The following is a 19,315-nucleotide window of genomic DNA, read 5'->3' on the forward strand; positions in this document are numbered from 1 at the left end:
CAGCTCCACCTACACAGCTCCACCGATGCACCCACCACACAGCTCCACTGATGCACCCACCACACAGCTCCACCGACACAGCTCCACCGATGCAACCACCACACAGCTCCACCGACACAGCTCCACCGATGCACCCACCACACAGCTCCACCGACACAGCTCCACCGATGCACCCACCACACAGCTCTACTGATGCACCCACCACACAGCTCCACCGATGCACCCACCACACAGCTCCACCTACACAGCTGCAGCGATGCACCCAACACCCAACTCCACCGATGCACCCACGACACAGCTCCACCGACGCACCCACCACACAGCTCCACCGACACAGCTCCACCGATGCACCCACCACACAGCTCCACCGATGCACCCACCACCAAGCTCCACCGATGCACCCACCACACAGCTCCACTGACACAGCTCCACCGATGCACCCACCACACAGATCTACCTACACAGCTCCACTGATGCAACCACCACACAGCTCCACCGATGCAACCACCACACAGCTCCACCGATGCAACCACCACACAGCTCCACCAATCCAACCACCACACAGCTCCACTGGTGCAACCACCACACAGCTCCACCGAGGCACCCTCCACACAGCTCCACCGAGGCACCCTCCACACAGCTCCACCGAGGCACCCACCACACAGGTCTACCGAGGCACCCACTACACAGCTCCACAGATGCACCCACCACACAGCTCCACAGCTGCACCCACCACACAGCTCCACAGATGCACCCACCACACAGCTCCACCGATGCACCCACCACACACCTCCACCGATGCACCCACCACACACCTCCACCGATGCACCCACCACACACCTCCACCGATGCACCCACAACACACCTCCACCGATGCACCCACCACACATGCCCCTACCACACATGCCCCCACCACACAGCTCCACAGATGCCCCACCACACAGCTCCACCGATGCACCCACCACACAGCTCCACCGATGCACCCACCACACAGCTCCACCGATGCACCCACCACACAGCTCCACCGATGCACCCACCACACAGCTCCACCGATGCACCCACCACACAGCTCCACCGATGCACCCTCCACACAGCTCCACCTACACAGCTCCACCGATGCACCCACCACACAGCTCCACCGATGCACCCACCATACAGCTCCAACTACACAGCTCCACTGATGCACCCACCACACAGCTCCACCGATGCACCCACCACACAGCTCCACCGATGCACCCACCACACAGCTCCACCTACACAGCTCCAGCGATGCACCCACCACACAGCTCCACCTACACAGCTCCACCGATGCACCCTCCACCCAACTCCACCGATACACCCACCACACAGCTCCACCGACACAGCTCCACCGATGCACCCACCACACAGCTCCACCTACACAGCTCCACCGATGCACCCACCACACAGCTCCACTGATGCACCCACCACACAGCTCCACCGATACACCCACCACACAGCTCCACCTACACAGCTCCAGTGATGCACCCATCACACAGCTCCAGTGATGCAGCCACCACACAGCTCCACCGACACAGCTCCACCGATGCACCCACCACACAGCTCCACCGACACAGCTCCACCGATGCACCCACCACACAGCTCCACCGATGCACCCACCACACAGCACCACCGATGCACCCACCACACAGCTCCACCTACACAGCTGCAGCGATGCACCCATCACACAGCTCCAGCGATGCAGCTACCACACAGCTCCACCGACACAGCTCCACCGATGCACCCACCACACAGCTCCACCGATGCACCCACCACACAGCTCCACCGATGCACCCACCACACAGCTCAACCAATGCATCCACCACACAGCTCCACTGATGCACCCACCACCCAACTCCACTGATGCACCCACCACACAGCTCCACCGACACAGCTCCACCGACGCACCCACCACACAGCTCCACCTACACAGCTCCACCGATGCACCCACCACACAGCTCCACTGATGCACCCACCACACAGCTCCACCGACACAGCTCCACCGATGCAACCACCACACAGCTCCACCGACACAGCTCCACCGATGCACCCACCACACAGCTCCACCGACACAGCTCCACCGATGCACCCACCACACAGCTCTACTGATGCACCCACCACACAGCTCCACCGATGCACCCACCACACAGCTCCACCTACACAGCTGCAGCGATGCACCCAACACCCAACTCCACCGATGCACCCACGACACAGCTCCACCGACGCACCCACCACACAGCTCCACCGACACAGCTCCACCGATGCACCCACCACACAGCTCCACCGATGCACCCACCACCAAGCTCCACCGATGCACCCACCACACAGCTCCACTGACACAGCTCCACCGATGCACCCACCACACAGATCTACCTACACAGCTCCACTGATGCAACCACCACACAGCTCCACCGATGCAACCACCACACAGCTCCACCGATGCAACCACCACACAGCTCCACCAATCCAACCACCACACAGCTCCACTGGTGCAACCACCACACAGCTCCACCGAGGCACCCTCCACACAGCTCCACCGAGGCACCCACCACACAGGTCTACCGAGGCACCCACTACACAGCTCCACAGATGCACCCACCACACAGCTCCACAGCTGCACCCACCACACAGCTCCACAGATGCACCCACCACACAGCTCCACCGATGCACCCACCACACACCTCCACCGATGCACCCACCACACACCTCCACCGATGCACCCACCACACACCTCCACCGATGCACCCACAACACACCTCCACCGATGCACCCACCACACATGCCCCTACCACACATGCCCCCACCACACAGCTCCACAGATGCCCCACCACACAGCTCCACCGATGCACCCACCACACAGCTCCACCGATGCACCCACCACACAGCTCCACCGATGCACCCACCACACAGCTCCACCGATGCACCCACCACACAGCTCCACCGATGCACCCACCACACAGCTCCACCGATGCACCCTCCACACAGCTCCACCTACACAGCTCCACCGATGCACCCACCACACAGCTCCACCGATGCACCCACCATACAGCTCCAACTACACAGCTCCACTGATGCACCCACCACACAGCTCCACCGATGCACCCACCACACAGCTCCACCGATGCACCCACCACACAGCTCCACCGATGCACCCACCACACAGCTCCACCGATGCACCCACCACACAGCTCCACCTACACAGCTCCACCGATGCACCCACCACACAGCTCCACCTACACAGCTCCACCGATGCACCCTCCACCCAACTCCACCGATACACCCACCACACAGCTCCACCGACACAGCTCCACCGATGCACCCACCACACAGCTCCACCTACACAGCTCCACCGATGCACCCACCACACAGCTCCACTGATGCACCCACCACACAGCTCCACCGATACACCCACCACACAGCTCCACCTACACAGCTCCAGTGATGCACCCATCACACAGCTCCAGTGATGCAGCCACCACACAGCTCCACCGACACAGCTCCACCGATGCACCCACCACACAGCTCCGCCGATGCACCCACCACACAGCTCCGCCGAGGCACCCACCACACAGCTCCGCCGAGGCACCCACCACACAGCTCCGCCGAGGCACCCACCACACAGCTCCGCCGAGGCACCCACCACACAGCTCCGCCGAGGCACCCACCACACAGCTCTGCCTATGCTCCAACTAAGCTCCACCAATGCACCCACCACACAGCTCCACCAATGCACCCACCACACAGCTCCGCCGTGGCACCCACCACACAGCTCCGCCGTGGCACCCACCATACAGCTCCAACGATGCTCCAACTAAGCTCCACCAATGCACCCACCAAACAGCTACACCGATGCACACACCACTCAGCGCAACCACAGCATCACTGGTTCAAATATGTTCTTTCAATTTTTCAAGCTTTCACGCTTTATTACAAATCACAAAAAGATGTTAATATTTCACTTCTGTTCTTGGATTTTCGTCACAATAAAAAACACTGAACATAATCTTCACAAATGTTATTTACAAAAGTTTAAGCTATTGCCATTACAAATTAAATAAATAATGACGTATTAATTATTTAAAAAAATTAAAAGCCATTGTTATTTGTAATATCAATACATCTAAGTCACGTAAATACAAAACATGTTGCATTGCAAATGCTATAGGTGTCACATTTGCGAAAGTTATAACTATTGGCATTGTAAATGATAAAGCTATTAATTTAGCTATTTTAAAAAAAACACAAATAAAAATAATTCATTTATAACACCAATAGCTCAAACTTTCCTAATGCGAGCCCTATTGCATTTCCAATGCTTGTTCTTTCAGTGACGCTATCTCAGTGAAAAACAAAAATCTGACATACCTGGTTCCAGGTGGTACTGATCCAGTAGTCGGAAGACTAACTTGCTCAATGATTTCTGGTTAAACATGTCTTGCCGTATGTGAGGTATGTCGCGGTACTGCCTGCACAAAAAAGGACCATAATACACTAATCAAAAAAGCTAACAGATTTGACTTTTTTTTATAATGCATGCTCAAAGAGGAACACAACATACAGTTGCACACAGACTAACCTACAACAGAAACCCATTTCAAAATGTGTAAACAGACGGGTACCAATGTTCTCCGAACAGCTCATACATGGTAGAGTGGACGTTATGATGTGCATTGTCAGAGCACAGAATGATTTGCAGCAGGGAAGCACAGAGTGACACTGCACCAGTTGAGAACAATGCGATGAGTTCCAGTGATGTATGTCAAGAAGCAATGGGAGGATTTACCTCCAGGAGAACTGAGTGCTGTCTCTCATGAGGTGTGAGTTGAGCTCTCCAGTTCAGTCTGCTGAGTGCATTATGGAGGCACACGTTGTGGTTTCCACCTAGTTCTCTCCATGGACAAGATGGCATGTTTACAGTCCAGGGCACTCACCTGAGGTGTTCTAGGAAGTGCAGTCAGGTTATCTGTGAAACATAATTAATTTACGCCCCTTTTAAATATTTGCAAAGAAAAAGCATAACAATGGCAACAGTGTTCCAGGTAACATGGGGGTTGATGGCAAGCATAGAGCCCATTAATGTGCCCTGTGTCATGAACAGCACTTTCGACTTGACCAGGGAGTTTTGTACACCAGCATTTTAATATTTAGATTTTATGCTATTATATTTCAAAAGCAAATTTCAATTCCCAGAGAAAAAAGCTATGTGGCTAGAAATGATAATGATACTTTATTTGATTTAAAAAAATCATAAAAGGGTGGGCTTACCACCATGCAAACAGCGTATACATCATAAAAAACAACACAAAATCAACTTTAAATGGAGTTAAAAACTGATATCATAAAATATGCACATTTTACGGGGAAAAAGATCTAAAGGAAAAAAAATAAAAGAAATGGGGTGAATTCGATCTGGGTACACAACATTTTTAACTCATGGTAAAAGGAGAGAAATAAAAAGTGTGGGAAAATAACGGTAGTTCAAACAGGGGGCACGTTATTTTTAACTCGTGGTGCAGAAAGACATCCGTTTGGAAAGGAGGGGAAGAGAGAGAAGAGTCCGTAGCCGGCCGAGGCCTGGCCTATTGTCCAGAGACCTCTTTGGTTGCCGCCCTGTTACCCAGCTCTATGGCGGCGAGGTTCAAAAATGTTATGGTTTTGCATGAGAGTTCTATCCAAGATCCACTTAGGCATCTTATCACCGCCGCCCTGCAAGTTCTCACCTGGGCTTCTCTTGGAAGTGGTCGAAGAAGCGTTTTTCTAAGATTCTGAAGTGCCGGGCATATGCATATAAGGTGCAGCAAAGATTCTGCACCGTTGCCACAGAGGCGGCAGTCGGGAGTTGCCCACGACCGTAGCCATTTAGGAGTAAGCTCTTTGGACGAGAAGCAGCCCAGCCTTAAAAGGCTTAATTTCCTTTTATAATGGTCCCTGAAGCATTCTTTCAAGTATTCCTGAGGTTTTAAGTTGGTATATGATGGCAAAACGATCCAGGCATGGTTTTTATCAGCCACTGCTGCTTTATCCATGAGTAATGATGCTTGTTTGACTGCTTTCTTGGTTATCAGCTTGAAAGCGGAGTAAGTCATGGGCAAAAGCCAGGATTCTTCCAGTTTTAGTGCCTCAAGAGCTTGCCTCAAGATCTTATATGTTGAGTCTGGTAGACCGGCTTGCTTTTCAACTTCTGACCAGCAAAGGTGGGCCAGGGATTCGTCTGCTGCGTCCCTCATGCGCCAATAATATTTGGCGAGTGCTCCTTGTCTTGCCGGGAGCTGGTTGGTAAGACCGAACTCCAAGCGAATTTGAGCTTGAGAGATGTGGTGCGGAATTAAGAAAAGGTTTTTAAACAGCCTGGATTGGGCGAGGTTTAACACTGCGGAGTCCCGGGTTGCCAGTAATTCTGAGCCGTATGTTAGTGATGGCAGAAATTTAGCGGCTGCAATCTTAAGAATGTGGCCGGTGGAATGTCCGTTTAGTTGCTTTTGAACCGTTTTAAAAGCAAATTGAAGCTGCTTAGCTTTGGATTTCCCCTGTTCCAGGTGCTGTTTAAACTTTTGTCGGTGGTCCAATAAGATTCCTAGGTATTTATATTGGTCTACCTGGGTTAGAGAATCTTCCAGACGAAATTTAGTTTTTTCTTTCTAGAGCCGCAGAAGCATAGAATGGTTTTTTTTTTTAGATTTATAGTCAATTGTGCGTTCGAGAGGTACTGCGACAGTTTGGAGATCAAGCGTTGTAAACCGATGGGGGTTTTGACAGGAGCACATAGTCGTCTGCATATTGAAGACATATTATAGGTGAGTTGGCCAATTTTGGTGGATCACCCTGAATGGTACGTAAGTCGCTTTCTAGATCCGCGGTGTAGATATTAAAGAGGCTGGGGGCCAGTACACAGCCTTGTTTTAAACCATTGGTTGTGTGGAATTTCCTTGTCAGGCGTCGACCATCTCCATTTTTCACTTGGACCCAAGTGTCTGAATAAAGCTCGATGATTGCTCCCAACAACTTTGGCGGCACGCCCCAGGCTTTTACTTTGGCCCAAAGAATGGATCTGGGCACTTTGTCAAAAGCCGCTTTTAGGTCCAAGAAACAAGTGTACAGCGGGGTGGAGTTGTGAATTGCTTTGTTAACAAGGAGGGTTAACGCGGATTAGTTGGTCAAGGTGCCCAGTCCTGGACGAAAGCCTGTTTGTGTCCGGGGAATTATCCCTGTACTGCTCACCCAAGATTCCAGTTCTACCAACAGGTTGGAGGCATAGACCTTGGCCTCCACATCTATTAAGGCTATTAGCCTGTAATTGTTAGGGTCTGAGCGGGATCCGGATTTGTGGATTGGATGAAGAATGCTGCCTCTCCATGATTCGGGAATATTCCCGGTTTTTAGACTGTAACCAAATAAGGGTGTAAGTTGGCTGGCCCAAAATGTTGGATCTTTCCTGAATAAGGCGTTGGGAAGCCCGTTTGGTCCAGGTGCTCCATCTGTTCTCAATGATTTTATGGTGTTCGAGACCTGCTTTAAAGAGAACAATTCCATGTCTCCTGTATTCTTTGATGTCAATGAATTCCCACTGATTTTTGCAGCTGGCTTTGTGCTCAGGCTGGAACGGGGAAGCTCCTCTGGACGCTCGTTGTTATTGTCCATGGGTGAATTGTGCGTGGAATTGTATAATAAGTCGATGTGACTGCTCCAGAGCTGGTCCGTCATATCTGAGTTAAACTGGCGATGTTTGCCGTTTAGCATAAAGTTTATTTTTGTCCAAAAATGTTTTGAGTTATTCAATTTACTTGCATGGAGTATGGAGCATGCTAGTTTTTCCCTATGCAATCGCTTGGCCAGATTGATCTCTCTTAAGTTCTTTTTTTAGAGATTCGATTTTGTTCAGCGTGGTTTGTGATAACTGAGGGACTTTTTTACGTTTGGCCCTAAGGAATGCGTTTATTTGCCTTTTTAGTTGGCGCAGTTTCGGTGTGTACCATTCCCCGCCTCTTTTTCTTGTGGGTTTGGGTCCTCTCTTGTTGGATTGGTGTTTCTTATTGATCTCCGTTACGAAGTTTTCCCAAGTTTTAACTATGTCTCTTGATGTTTCAGCTGTTTGGAACAATGCGTGGCATGACTCCATTAGGATAGAGAGGTTTCCTTCTTTCCAGTTTAGCCGTTTTAGGTTAAAGATTTTTGTATTCAAGGACAAAGGCACGGCCTTCTCCGACTTTGTGGGTTGGGTGGTCAGGATGAGGGTCTGTGGGAAATGATTGCTTTCTCCGCGTTACTGAATCTGGAAGTCACTAATTTGATGGAATAAGTCGGGGTCAGCCAGGGTATAATCTAAGGTGGAGCCTGAGTTCTTGGAGACTCTCGTTAGAGGGGCTGGTCTGTCCAAATGGCCTCTCCCATTTAAGGTGTACAGATGAAGAGCTTCCAGTTCTGAAGCACATTTCCTGCCCAATGCACTTTGTCTGCATTGATTGCCCTGCCGTGGTTCGATATTAATGGGGAGGGGTCCCTCCTGTTCACAAATTAGGTTCAGATTAAAATCTCCCGTTATAATCATATTTTCACTTGGGTAGATTGATTTCAGTGACTTGATTGTAGAGACTAGTTGTTTTATCCTTGTCCCTTTATGTTTTCCACCGGGGTGCATATAGATATTCACGATCAGGAGACCCAGGTTAGGGGAAATTTCCACTTTAATACATTGCATCCATGTGGAGTCTAAGTCGATGCAAGTTGGTGACCAGGTGAAATCTGTTGATGTGAAAATGTATAGGCCCCCTTTGGCCCTGCCGGAGCGTCCATCCTTCTGAGCTGGAACGAAGAATTCTTTGTATCCCACTAGAGGGGAGTTTTTGGTCCGCCATGTTTCTTGAAACAATAGTATTTTGAATTGGGTTATAAACTCAATAAAGTTGTCCTCCTCCAGCTTCGCATTTAAACCATTCATGTTCCATGAGCAAATCATGCAGCCTTGCTTTTTACCCGTCGTTGGGCTGCTGTCAGTTCAAACTACGTTCCTATGTGATTGTGCCCGAATAGTGTGTTGGGGCCTTTTGGGCATGTCTGCCTCTTGATGAGCGAAAGTGATTGTAATTTGCCTTAATCGCTGCACTTCCACTTCGGTACTGCTTCTTAAATCTGGCCCTTTGGCATTTTTTAGAAGGCATATTTTAGGGTTTTGTTTCCGCAGAGGGCTGGGATATCGCGCAGGCTCAACTATTTTTAGTTCAATGCCCCATGCGGTGAAAGCCTCCCTATGAGACAGGATTAGATCTGTGGTGATATGGTTGGTTCACGTTGTGATCGTCGAGTCGGAGCCTGCTTGAAGAGGGTTTGGTTTAAACTCTATTGATTCGAGGTCGCTCGATTTTAAGTGTCGCAGACCTGGTAGTTCTTCTAGAAGTCTTAAAATGGCCCCTCTGTTCAGGATGTCATAAGACCCTCTTGAACTGTATTGTGGGTTAAACTCGATTTTATAACTTGTCGTGGGCCGTTTTTGGATTTTTGGTCGTCTAATCTCTTCAATAAAATGATGGGCCGTTCCTGCCTGGTCCGCCTCTGGCTCTAGTGTATGTGAGTTTGCCGTCAGTGCGCTGTTGGCAAAATCTTGTCCGTTAGGGACTGGGGCTAATGATACGCGAGATTCTCCGCCCTGTATATCTCGAAAATTAATTCCCTTGATCTTTGCGACATTATCTAAGTGAACTTGACTTTTAATGTCTGGGGCTTGACTAGGTGAGTTATTGTCGCTTAAACCCTTCCTTTGGTTAATGTTTATGTTTTTTCCTGGCTCTTGAAGTGGTACTTTACGATCTGGTTTTTGTCCCGCGGGTTTGAAGATGCTGAACACTTTTAATGCGTTCTGCTTTGTCGTCGTTTCACATTTTACTACTTCTGAAGTTAAGGGTGCCTTGGTCGGTGGGTGGACCGTCGGCGTAGACCCTTGCTCTGACGTTGTTCTAGTTTGGAGTAGAACGCTCTCGGGGTGCTGTTTGGCTTCCTTAATCTCAGGATTGTTGGTGGATTTTTCTGAGGAGGTTTGTGGAACCCATCGGTTGTGTGCTTTCGCATTTCTGGCTTTCCTTAGTCGCTTTCGTTCTCTCTTTGTAAGCGTTGGAGCCTGTTTGATCTGATTGGCGATTGGCGCGAGGTTGGGAATTGGCCCCTGAATTAACTCTGCCACCTCTATGCGGTTAATCGGGTTATGCTCGTCTGTTCTTGCTGGCGACCCGTTTTCCTTTGCTGGGGGAGAGTGTAGATGGTCTAGAAATTCCAGGCTCTCTTCGCCCCTACTGGCATTGGTCTGCCTTGTCACCCTGCCGGGGCCCTCTATAGAATGCTGATTGCCGGTTGATTCACTTGCTGTTGTGGTTATTTCCGTGGGAGAGTCTTTTGGCGAGTCCTTGACAGCCCCCAGTATCTGGGTCATCAGGCTGGGTAATGTGGCCAGTTTGTCTATTATATTGGAGCAGTGACAAGTATAGAAAGTATGATCCTTATTTAATTGGACCTTGGTAATCATGGTGTTTAAGTCTTGTAGGTTTGCTTCAATTCCCTGGACGTGAAACGCTAAGAGGTGGAGCAAATCGACTTGAGTATCCAACTTGTCCGCGTGATAGGACATGGCCGCTCCTATGGTTTCCATTGTCTTTAATAATTGCGGCCAAATGGAAACCATTTGACTGTTCTCTGGCGATTCCCCCTGAGAATGACTGTGAATGGGAATAGGTGATATAGCAGGATATGCAAAGGGGTCTGAATGAATTAGATGCTCACGCGGTTGGTCGCTCCCTGGCCTTTTATCGCTACTCTCTTCCTTCCCAGGATCTTGATTGTTTTGAGTTGATAACTCTTGCGTGCTTCGTTTGAGTATTGCAGATTCAGTTGCTATTAGATTTAGTTCCTGTAGCTTCGGTGTCAAGCAATCTTTGATGGCATCGGTGTCATCAGTGTCTCGTCCGGTTGGGGCAGAGCGGCACTTTTTTTCCAAACCCGGCATAAGCTGACTAGACGTTGGACTGTGAGAGTTTGCCTGTGGTTTTGGGCACTGTTTTTCATCACAGGATTGCGCCTGAGGCTGCAGAAGGGATTCCTCAATTGTTGTAGGGGACATATTCTGAATTAGATGTGCACTCTGCAGACTCTGCTCTAGAAAACCCGAGTCGTCAGTTGCGTCCGGGGCCCAGTGTACTAGGGCGCGCGCCGGTAGTGAATGGGTAGTTTGTAGAGGCTGGGAGGGTGGTTCCCCCTTAGCTTGCTCTGAGTCTTTAGCTATTTGTTGGGTCTTTAAAACATTTGACCAGAGGGGGCCAGGCCCCTTGCACCCGGAGTTCCTTCTTGACTTTATGGTATGGACTTTGCAGGATTCACTGTAACACCTTGGCCGGTATGGTGGTGATGCGGATCGTAGGGCTTCCTTGTTTGCTCCCTCCATATAAGCGATATATTGTGTACTGTTGCATTTGGGACCGGAGTCGTGTGGTGGCGATGTATTCCCACTCCCGCTCCCAGTGGAAAGTCTTTGGCAAACTTTGAGGAAGTCTGTTATCAATGCCCTTTTGCTTGCTTTTAAATGCGGTTCAGAAAAGGGGGTGGTGATGGACAGAGTATCTGAATTAAGCAAAACAAACATAAAGAAAGTGCAATAAGATCAACCAGGACAGCACAACCAGCAGCCCTGCAATGAAGAATGAGGGAAAACATTCGAGAGACGTAACACCACTCTCGGTACATAGTGAACATGCCCTGCATTTAAAAGCAATTCAGAAAAGGGGGTGGTGATGAACAGAGTATCTGAATTAAGCAGAACACTCCTACCCAGTCAACAGATCAGGGCTTGATCCATCACCGTTTTTTAGCTCACTGCACCATCCCAGCTCAGACCCTGGCTACATGCAAATTAGTCTGTCCCTGGCCCAGTGCATCATGGGAACAGGGCAGACCAAACTACCAAGCCAATTCTTTTACTGGAAAGGAAACAAGCTTCCCTTTTCTGAATCGTTTTGTCCACCATAAGCGTGGAAGGGTATGCTCAGACATGAGTCCCTTGCTCACTGCACCATCAGGATTCAAGCAAGCCGGGCCGAAGACGGCTTTAATGCCAGAAACCGCTCCCCGGAAGCTTGTTTCCTTTCCAATAAAAGAATTGGCTTGGTAGTTTGGTCTGCCCTGTTCCCATGATGCACTGGGCCAGGGACAGACTAATTTGCATGTAGCCAGGGTCTGAGCTGGGATGGTGCAGTGAGCTAAAAAACGGTGATGGATCAAGCCCTGATCTGTTGACTGGGTAGGAGTGTTCTGCTTAATTCAGATACTCTGTTCATCACCACCCCCTTTTCTGAATTGCTTTTAAATGCAGGGCATGTTCACTATGTACCGAGAGTGGTGTTACGTCTCTCGAATGTTTTCCCTCATTCTTCATTGCAGGGCTGCTGGTTGTGCTGTCCTGGTTGATCTTATTGCACTTTCTTTATGTTTGTTTTTCTCCCATTTCTTTAAGGTTGACAGTAGCCGATGATGAGAAGTGAGGAATCAGGCGAGTACCAGTCTGATACAATCCTCTCCTTGGTGTTGCTTCCGTGAGGCACTGTCAACCTCCCCTCCCCCTTTTTTCACGTATGGAAGGGAGGACATATATGTAGCTCTGTGGTGGTACCGATATACAAACACACGTCTTGGCAACATTGCCAGACTGAAAATTGTAACGGTGTGTAGTACTGTGGATAGAAGGTAGATACTCCCTCTACCACAAGAGTAAATTCTTCCTTTTTTAGCCTTTGAGCTGCTCAGGAGCAGGCCATTGTTGTATGAGTGATCTTATTGGCTCCCTCATCCAAGCTTAATGGACCAGGATTGTCAGATTGGTGCGACATGCCTTGGGGGGTTTTTGCAGAGTTTGCGAGGTCTGTGGAAACAGTAGCAGGGGCTGTTGTACTAAAGCCTTGGTCTTCCTGGGTTGACTTTGTGGGAATCTTACCCCTACCCACGGCTGTCCCTTCGACTTCCTCCTCCTCTTCTTCTACCACCTCGTTGGTCATACGTGGGGGGCTCCCCTTAACCTTCTTTGTCTTCCCCTGTGATATCACAGCTATGGCGTCCGTGCCCCGCGGCTTCCCCGACCTCATACTGATTCAAGGTGGGCGGTGCAGATTGACTTTTGGTCAATAGTGAGGTGACGTGGTATGCAGGCAGCGTTGATAATAAATATTCACCTTCTTTGTAGCATTTATCACTGTTAACTATTTGGCTTTTGTGTTAACTCTATTTGCTTTGTAAAAAGTTTGTAATGAGTTGTAGTGTTTTGGTTTTGCCACTTGTGACAGGAATGGTAGGGTGGTGGAGGATGGCAGATGGCAAATGGCAGAAAATGGCTGCAGACTGCGAGTGAGGTGAGCAAGGTAGCAAGCGGAGCACACGGGGAGGCACTCAGGCTGGGAGGACCTAGTCGACCAGCCTCTCTGTGTCCACCCCCGGCTCTTACTTTGCGGCTGCCTCGAACGTCTGCCGCGCTTGCTTTCGACTCCCCCTCCGGCCGCCGCCTCTTACCTTGCTGGCCCTGCTGGCTCCTGCTCACTTGTCCCAAGGCACAGTTAGCGGCTCCTCCACCAGAGGCTGACTGAATGCGGGCAGTCTCTACGGGGACGTTAGTCAGGTTTTCAGTTTTTTCAGGTAATTCAGGTATCGGGGGGGGGGGGCTCACGGGGCGACCCACAGGATGGGTCCCGCTTCCGTCTGGTCAGGTCGGGTCGTTTTCGCAGTCCCTCCGAGATTGCTCCGGGATTGCTCCGGGATTGCTCCCACGACCCCCTGGACACCTCGCTCCCGCCTCTCTCGGGCCGCTCCCGCCGTTCCGGCTGGCGTTTCTACAGGGTGCGCCGCCTACCAGAGGTCTCAGGCTCAGACTTGAACGCCGGCTCTGGCTCTGGAGGACAGCGAACTTTTCGTGGCTGTGGAAAACTCTGGCGTAGTGTCCGACCTCTGCACATGCGCCTTCACCGGAGCAGCAGTACCCTTACGATCTCGACTGACATGCGCCTTCACCGGAGCAGCAGTACCCTTACGATCTCGACTGACTGTTCAATCCTGGCGTGCGTGCCTCCACGAGTATAGCCAGACTTCGAACAATGACCATCCTTAGTTCCAGCTTGTCTGCACACACTCCTATGTGGCTAGAAAGACAGAATTGGTTGAAGGGTAACACAACATGGCCATTTGGCAGCTATATGCATGGACAGCCCCTATATGACAATTTTACATGTTTTTGTTTTATTTCTATGCTTTTTTAGTGACCGCTGACCCCCATCTGGGCAAAGTAAGTGTCCTTAAGTAATTCCCTGAACGTTGTTACAGTCAGGAAATATACTGGTTCACGCAGTCAATTTCTGTAAAGACGGAATATTTTCAACCAGTGGAGAATATAACAAACATATACCTCCATTATTGAAGCTTGCAGCTCAACCAGTCACAATGGGGGCAATTCGACTTCTTGCATCACATGCCGAACTGCACTTTGCTTCAGCATGCTCAACATTCATAAAGCCAAACATAAAAACAGCAAGCAGAAGCGTGTTCTATTTGTGCATCATGAGGGCAGTGGGCATTTGTGAATCACAGGAAACAAAACGTCTTATAAGCAAAACATTTCACTTGTTAGGAAGGAAACAAAATATATTCCTTCCAACCTCATTCCTTGCATGCTCACTACAGTCGTAGTGCACTTCGTGGGAACGTGTCCTAGGAATCGACAGAGTGAGATGAGCAGCAGCAAATGACAACAAGAGGGCCTGTAAGGGGTTTAGGTTTTCATTCAGATCTCTGTCCGAGTAAATAGTCTCACCCAAGGGAGTGATCCTTTCAACAAATCAGTCTATTGAAGCACTGGAAGTACAGTAATCTGCTCAGGATCCCGAATAGCTCAACGTCTGGGGTCTTTAAAAAGCAAACCTCCTCATGGACAGCACCACGTAAACTAGCCCCACCATTAATACGACCTTATCTTCAAACACGCTACAGTCTAATACTAGGTGATCTCTGGAAGTCAAAGGGATTTGACAAATGGGACCTTATTGGGATCTCGACTTTTGGAGATATGTGGGTTTGGAGGGCAGTGGTGTCTTTTGACTACTTGCAGCAAAAGTATGAACCAGCCAACTCGGAATATTTCCGTTACCTCCAGATCCGTCATGCACTACAGAAAAACATACCCACACGCTCCACTCTCCCGGACTATACTCCTCTCGAAGATAGACTGCTGGATGGGTACCTACCTGACAAAACTATATCCCTCATATACAAAAAACTCCTTAATAACGTAGCAGAACCCCTCCATTGACTTTGGGAAAGTGATGGCCTCGAGCTAGATGATGAGGAGTGGCAAGAAGCGTTATCTTCTCCACGGGAAGTGGCCGTATTGGCCAGGTTGTGACTAGTTCAGCTTAAAATCCTTCACAGAGCGTAAGTCACTGGGCCCTGTCTGGTCGGAATGGGGCAAACTGAGGGGAGTGAATGCAGACGACAGTGTGGCTCCAAAGGAACGTTCATGCATATAATTTGGGAGTGTGACTGTATTCAGAGATACTGGAGCCAAATTCATACGGTGCTGACTGAAGTACTGAGTCTTGATATCCAGCTTGAGGCAAAGAGATGCCTGTTAAATGTGTAGGAACCCACAGACTTGGGAAGAATGGGCAAGACCTGGGTGACGCTGGGTCTGATGTTGGCGAAAAGGAATATTGCTCAACAGTGGGGAGCCACGTCCCCTCCAACATTATCGTAGTGGAAAAAAGACATGGACTGGTGCATGTCGCGGGAAAAGACGGTCTGTTGTGAGGGGGTGCCCGAAGAAATGGTTGTTGATTTGAGGGGCATGGAACACGTACCATGGGGAGATCTGTAGTCCGCCCCGTAGCGTCGACCTGGATGACCTGTCCACACCATGAGATGTAATAACAGTGCCTTAGGGCTGAATTCGGATTGCTTTTATGATTTATCAAAATGTCTTTGAATGAACTCCTCCTTAATGTAACCTGTGAGTATGCTTCGTGTAGGAGTGCTGATTTATTTTTTATATCAATAAAAAGAAATTTAAAAAAATATAATGTCCCTGTAACCTTTGTTTTTCAGTGAATTTCTATGTGTTTAAAGTAGTAATGGTGTTTGCAGAGTGGTAGAGAAAGGGGGCAAGCCTTTGATTAGGTCTCTGGAAACCCGCTATGAAGGACTTGCAGAAAGTACCAGGAGGGCTTCTTGGTTCCAAAAGTTCCTTAGCACCCAAGAGGACTTATTTCCCCAACCAGTAGTGTGCCAGGAGGAGATGCTTTTGCAGAGGGGTGGAGAAAGGATGCATGGTCTCCCAAGACCCCTTAGCAACCCCGCTGTGTGGGACTTACTGGAGGTAACAGGAGAGGTTGTTCACCCCAAAGGACCCTCAGCAGCCAAGAGGACTTAATCCCCCAACTAGTAGTGCACCAGGAGACCTGTTTGCAGAGTGGTGGAGAAAGGGGGCCGGCCACGAAGACCTCTCAGCAATCCCGCAGTGTGGGACTCACTGAATGTATCAGGAGGGGCAGGTTGTCCACAAGAACGTCCTTGGGGGCCAACAACTCTTCCTGTTACCTCCATTAGGTCCCACACAGCGCAACTGCTGAGAGGTCTTCGGAGGCCACGCCTCATTACTCTACAAACTCCTGTTACCTCCAGTAAGTCCCACACAGCGCAACTGCTTAGAGGTCTTCGGAGGCCACGCCTCATTACTCTACAAACGCACCTCCTGGCGCACTGATGGTTGGGAGACGGGTAGCAACAGTATTTTTAAGGTTTAGAGTGGTAAGGATATTTGGGTAGCAAGGCTATTTTCAGGGTTTAGGGTGGGTATGGGTATTTGGGTGGCAAGGGCCTGTTTAGGGTGGGTAAGAATATTTGGGTGCCAAGGGTATTTTTAGGGTTTAAGGGTGGGTAGGGGAATTTGGGTGGCAAGAGTATTTTTATGGTTTAGGGTGGCTAGGGTTTGGGGGTTGATAAGGTGTATATATATTTGTACTTAAATATAAAAAAGATCGCAAGATCGAAACAAGTGTTTCTGGTGCCAATAAAAAACCTGTAAACTAATACCACGTTGGTGTGGCTGTTTCCTTGTGACAATGGTGGAGGAGGAGTACAATTGGAATATATATATATAGATATATATAGGGCTACTACCTGCTACACACTTACATTTGCGTTGTAAAGGCATGCATGGTAAATACGTGTTGTAAAGACTTGTGTGTTGTTAAAACTGCGCTGCAAAGGCATGCATGGTTCCATCATACATCCACATGCTTCATATTAATCTCTGCCCACAGCGAAGTAAAGGTGCAACAATCAAGATTCAATTAAACTTCACTGGTTGGTTGCTGAGCTGCAGATTGGAATGCCTGTTTTGCATCACATATCCCCAAATATGCTTCATAGGCCCCACCCACCCCACTCGTTCGTCATACAGTTAAGGGTTAGAATTGGGTAAGTTAGCACGATCCAGATATGAAACAAAGTTAATTTCAACTCTGCCACCTGATTAAGACTTCAATGCCCGAATCGTTAGAATTGGGTAAGTTAACACGATCCAGATATGAAACAAAGTTAATTTCAACTCTGCCACCTGATTAAGACTTAAATGCCCGAATCGTTAATGTTCTTCAATGAAAGGTACACTAGACCAACTGACTACGTCGTCAGAGCTTAACTATTCACCATCCAGTCTGCCAGGCCTGCCTACTTACATGAGAATTACTCACTCACACATGCCGCGGCAAAGTGCTTGGAAAACAGTCAAAAGCCACCGAGAACTCTGTAGGGAAACAAAGTAAAATAAAACGACAAAGCTGAATGTTTTAGGCCACAGAATAGCATGGGATTGCCCCGGTAGCCCAGGCGAAGGGTTTTCAGGAGCAGTCCTTCCTCTTCAGGGCAGAGGACAGTCACAATGCCAAAGGAATGACTGGTGTGCCTTGAGAACACAGCATGGGATTCAGAGGAATGTGCTAGCATCCCTAAGGCTGCAACGTCACTTTCAACAGGTTGCAGACAGAAGGATGTGTGGGGTCGCAAAACAATTGCCTGATTTATAACACACTGTCGGCATTGCGACCCGACCTGCTGTAATCAGGTGCCACAAAATGTTCAGTCGCAGGAGTGGCAAAAATGTCTTCCTCGTTAATATTTATGAGGCGGTACTTTTGCATCGCCTCCAAATGGATGCAAATGCAGGTATGGAGGCCTGCGAGGGACGGCAGCTTTCCAACCTGCCACTCAATAGTCGCTGAATCAATGACAACGTTTTTATTTTTTGAAGCTGGTCCTGCCGCTTAAAGGGAGAGTGGTGTGGCCTTCCAGGACTCGAATCGACGGGGCCAAACGCACACATTCTCAAGGCAGAAGCTGTCCCATCGAGACAGATGTCATGTTGCAGATGGAGTACCACTCTCTTTAGGTAGTCTGTGTCACATCGATGGTTTACCATGGCAACTGCAGTCACAAGCCACAGACGCAATCCACTGTAAATCAGTAGAAGGCTTCACTCATGCCATGCTCCTCCTACTACTGAACTGAAATCAGTCACAAAGGGATTTTTGGGCGTTTGGCGGTGATTTACAAGTAGCAATTGATAGTCAAATTACCCTGTCACAAAGCCTGTGAAATGGCAGATCCCAGGCTATGCCAATAATACAAGTGATTAGCAAAACTGGCCCACAGTGACAATATGACTATGTTGTCAGGGGCTCCATTTTCCAGTTCTGCGCCATTATAGTTTACCAAGCTAATGCATTATGGGAGTTATAGTCTTTTTTTAAATAGATCTATATTTATTAAATATGTGGTACAAAAATAAAAATGTTTTTTTTATTACTATTTTTTATTTTCATTTTTAACACACATAAAACATATCAAGCATGTCACAAAAGGCCTTCCACTGGTAGTTATAGTCTTGATCACTTCAACTCACTTGACAACAATGATTTGTTAAATGAATCACAAGATTGGAATCTGATGTCCTTCATGACATGGAGTCACCGGCGAAAGCTAGAAATGATTTAACTTCCGGCTTACAAATAGAGAGGGGGGGGCAGTTAAAGACAGATCATATGGGGGTAGGGGGGGGAGTGAAGGGGCCCATTCCTTTCACTCATTCTCCTCCACGCCACTTCTGGCAGACATTGCTGGCCACTCCAGGGCCCTATCGCCAGTAAACATTGCCTGCCCCTTTCCCACGCAACCTTAAACGTTTTTGATAAAGAGGACACTGACGCAGTTATGAATGGCAGATAGAGCGAAA

General features: G+C 49.0%; 1 protein-coding gene across 2 annotated transcripts in view; it reads right to left on the minus strand.

Moving 5' to 3' along the window:
* The window catches only part of EXD3 (exonuclease 3'-5' domain containing 3), a 2,419,489-nt gene that overhangs the window by 1,432,797 nt on the left and 967,377 nt on the right, over nucleotides 1–19,315 (minus strand). For both annotated transcript variants that reach the window (XM_086921181.1, XM_086921182.1), the window contains one exon: nucleotides 4,384–4,484. In XM_086921181.1, the coding sequence (XP_086777307.1) occupies nucleotides 4,384–4,484 (101 nt within the window). The remainder of the gene's footprint in view (nucleotides 1–4,383; nucleotides 4,485–19,315) is intronic.

The sequence above is a fragment of the Lissotriton vulgaris genome, chromosome 5 (assembly GCF_964263255.1).
Source record: "Lissotriton vulgaris chromosome 5, aLisVul1.2, whole genome shotgun sequence".
NCBI lineage: Eukaryota > Metazoa > Chordata > Amphibia > Caudata > Salamandridae > Lissotriton > Lissotriton vulgaris.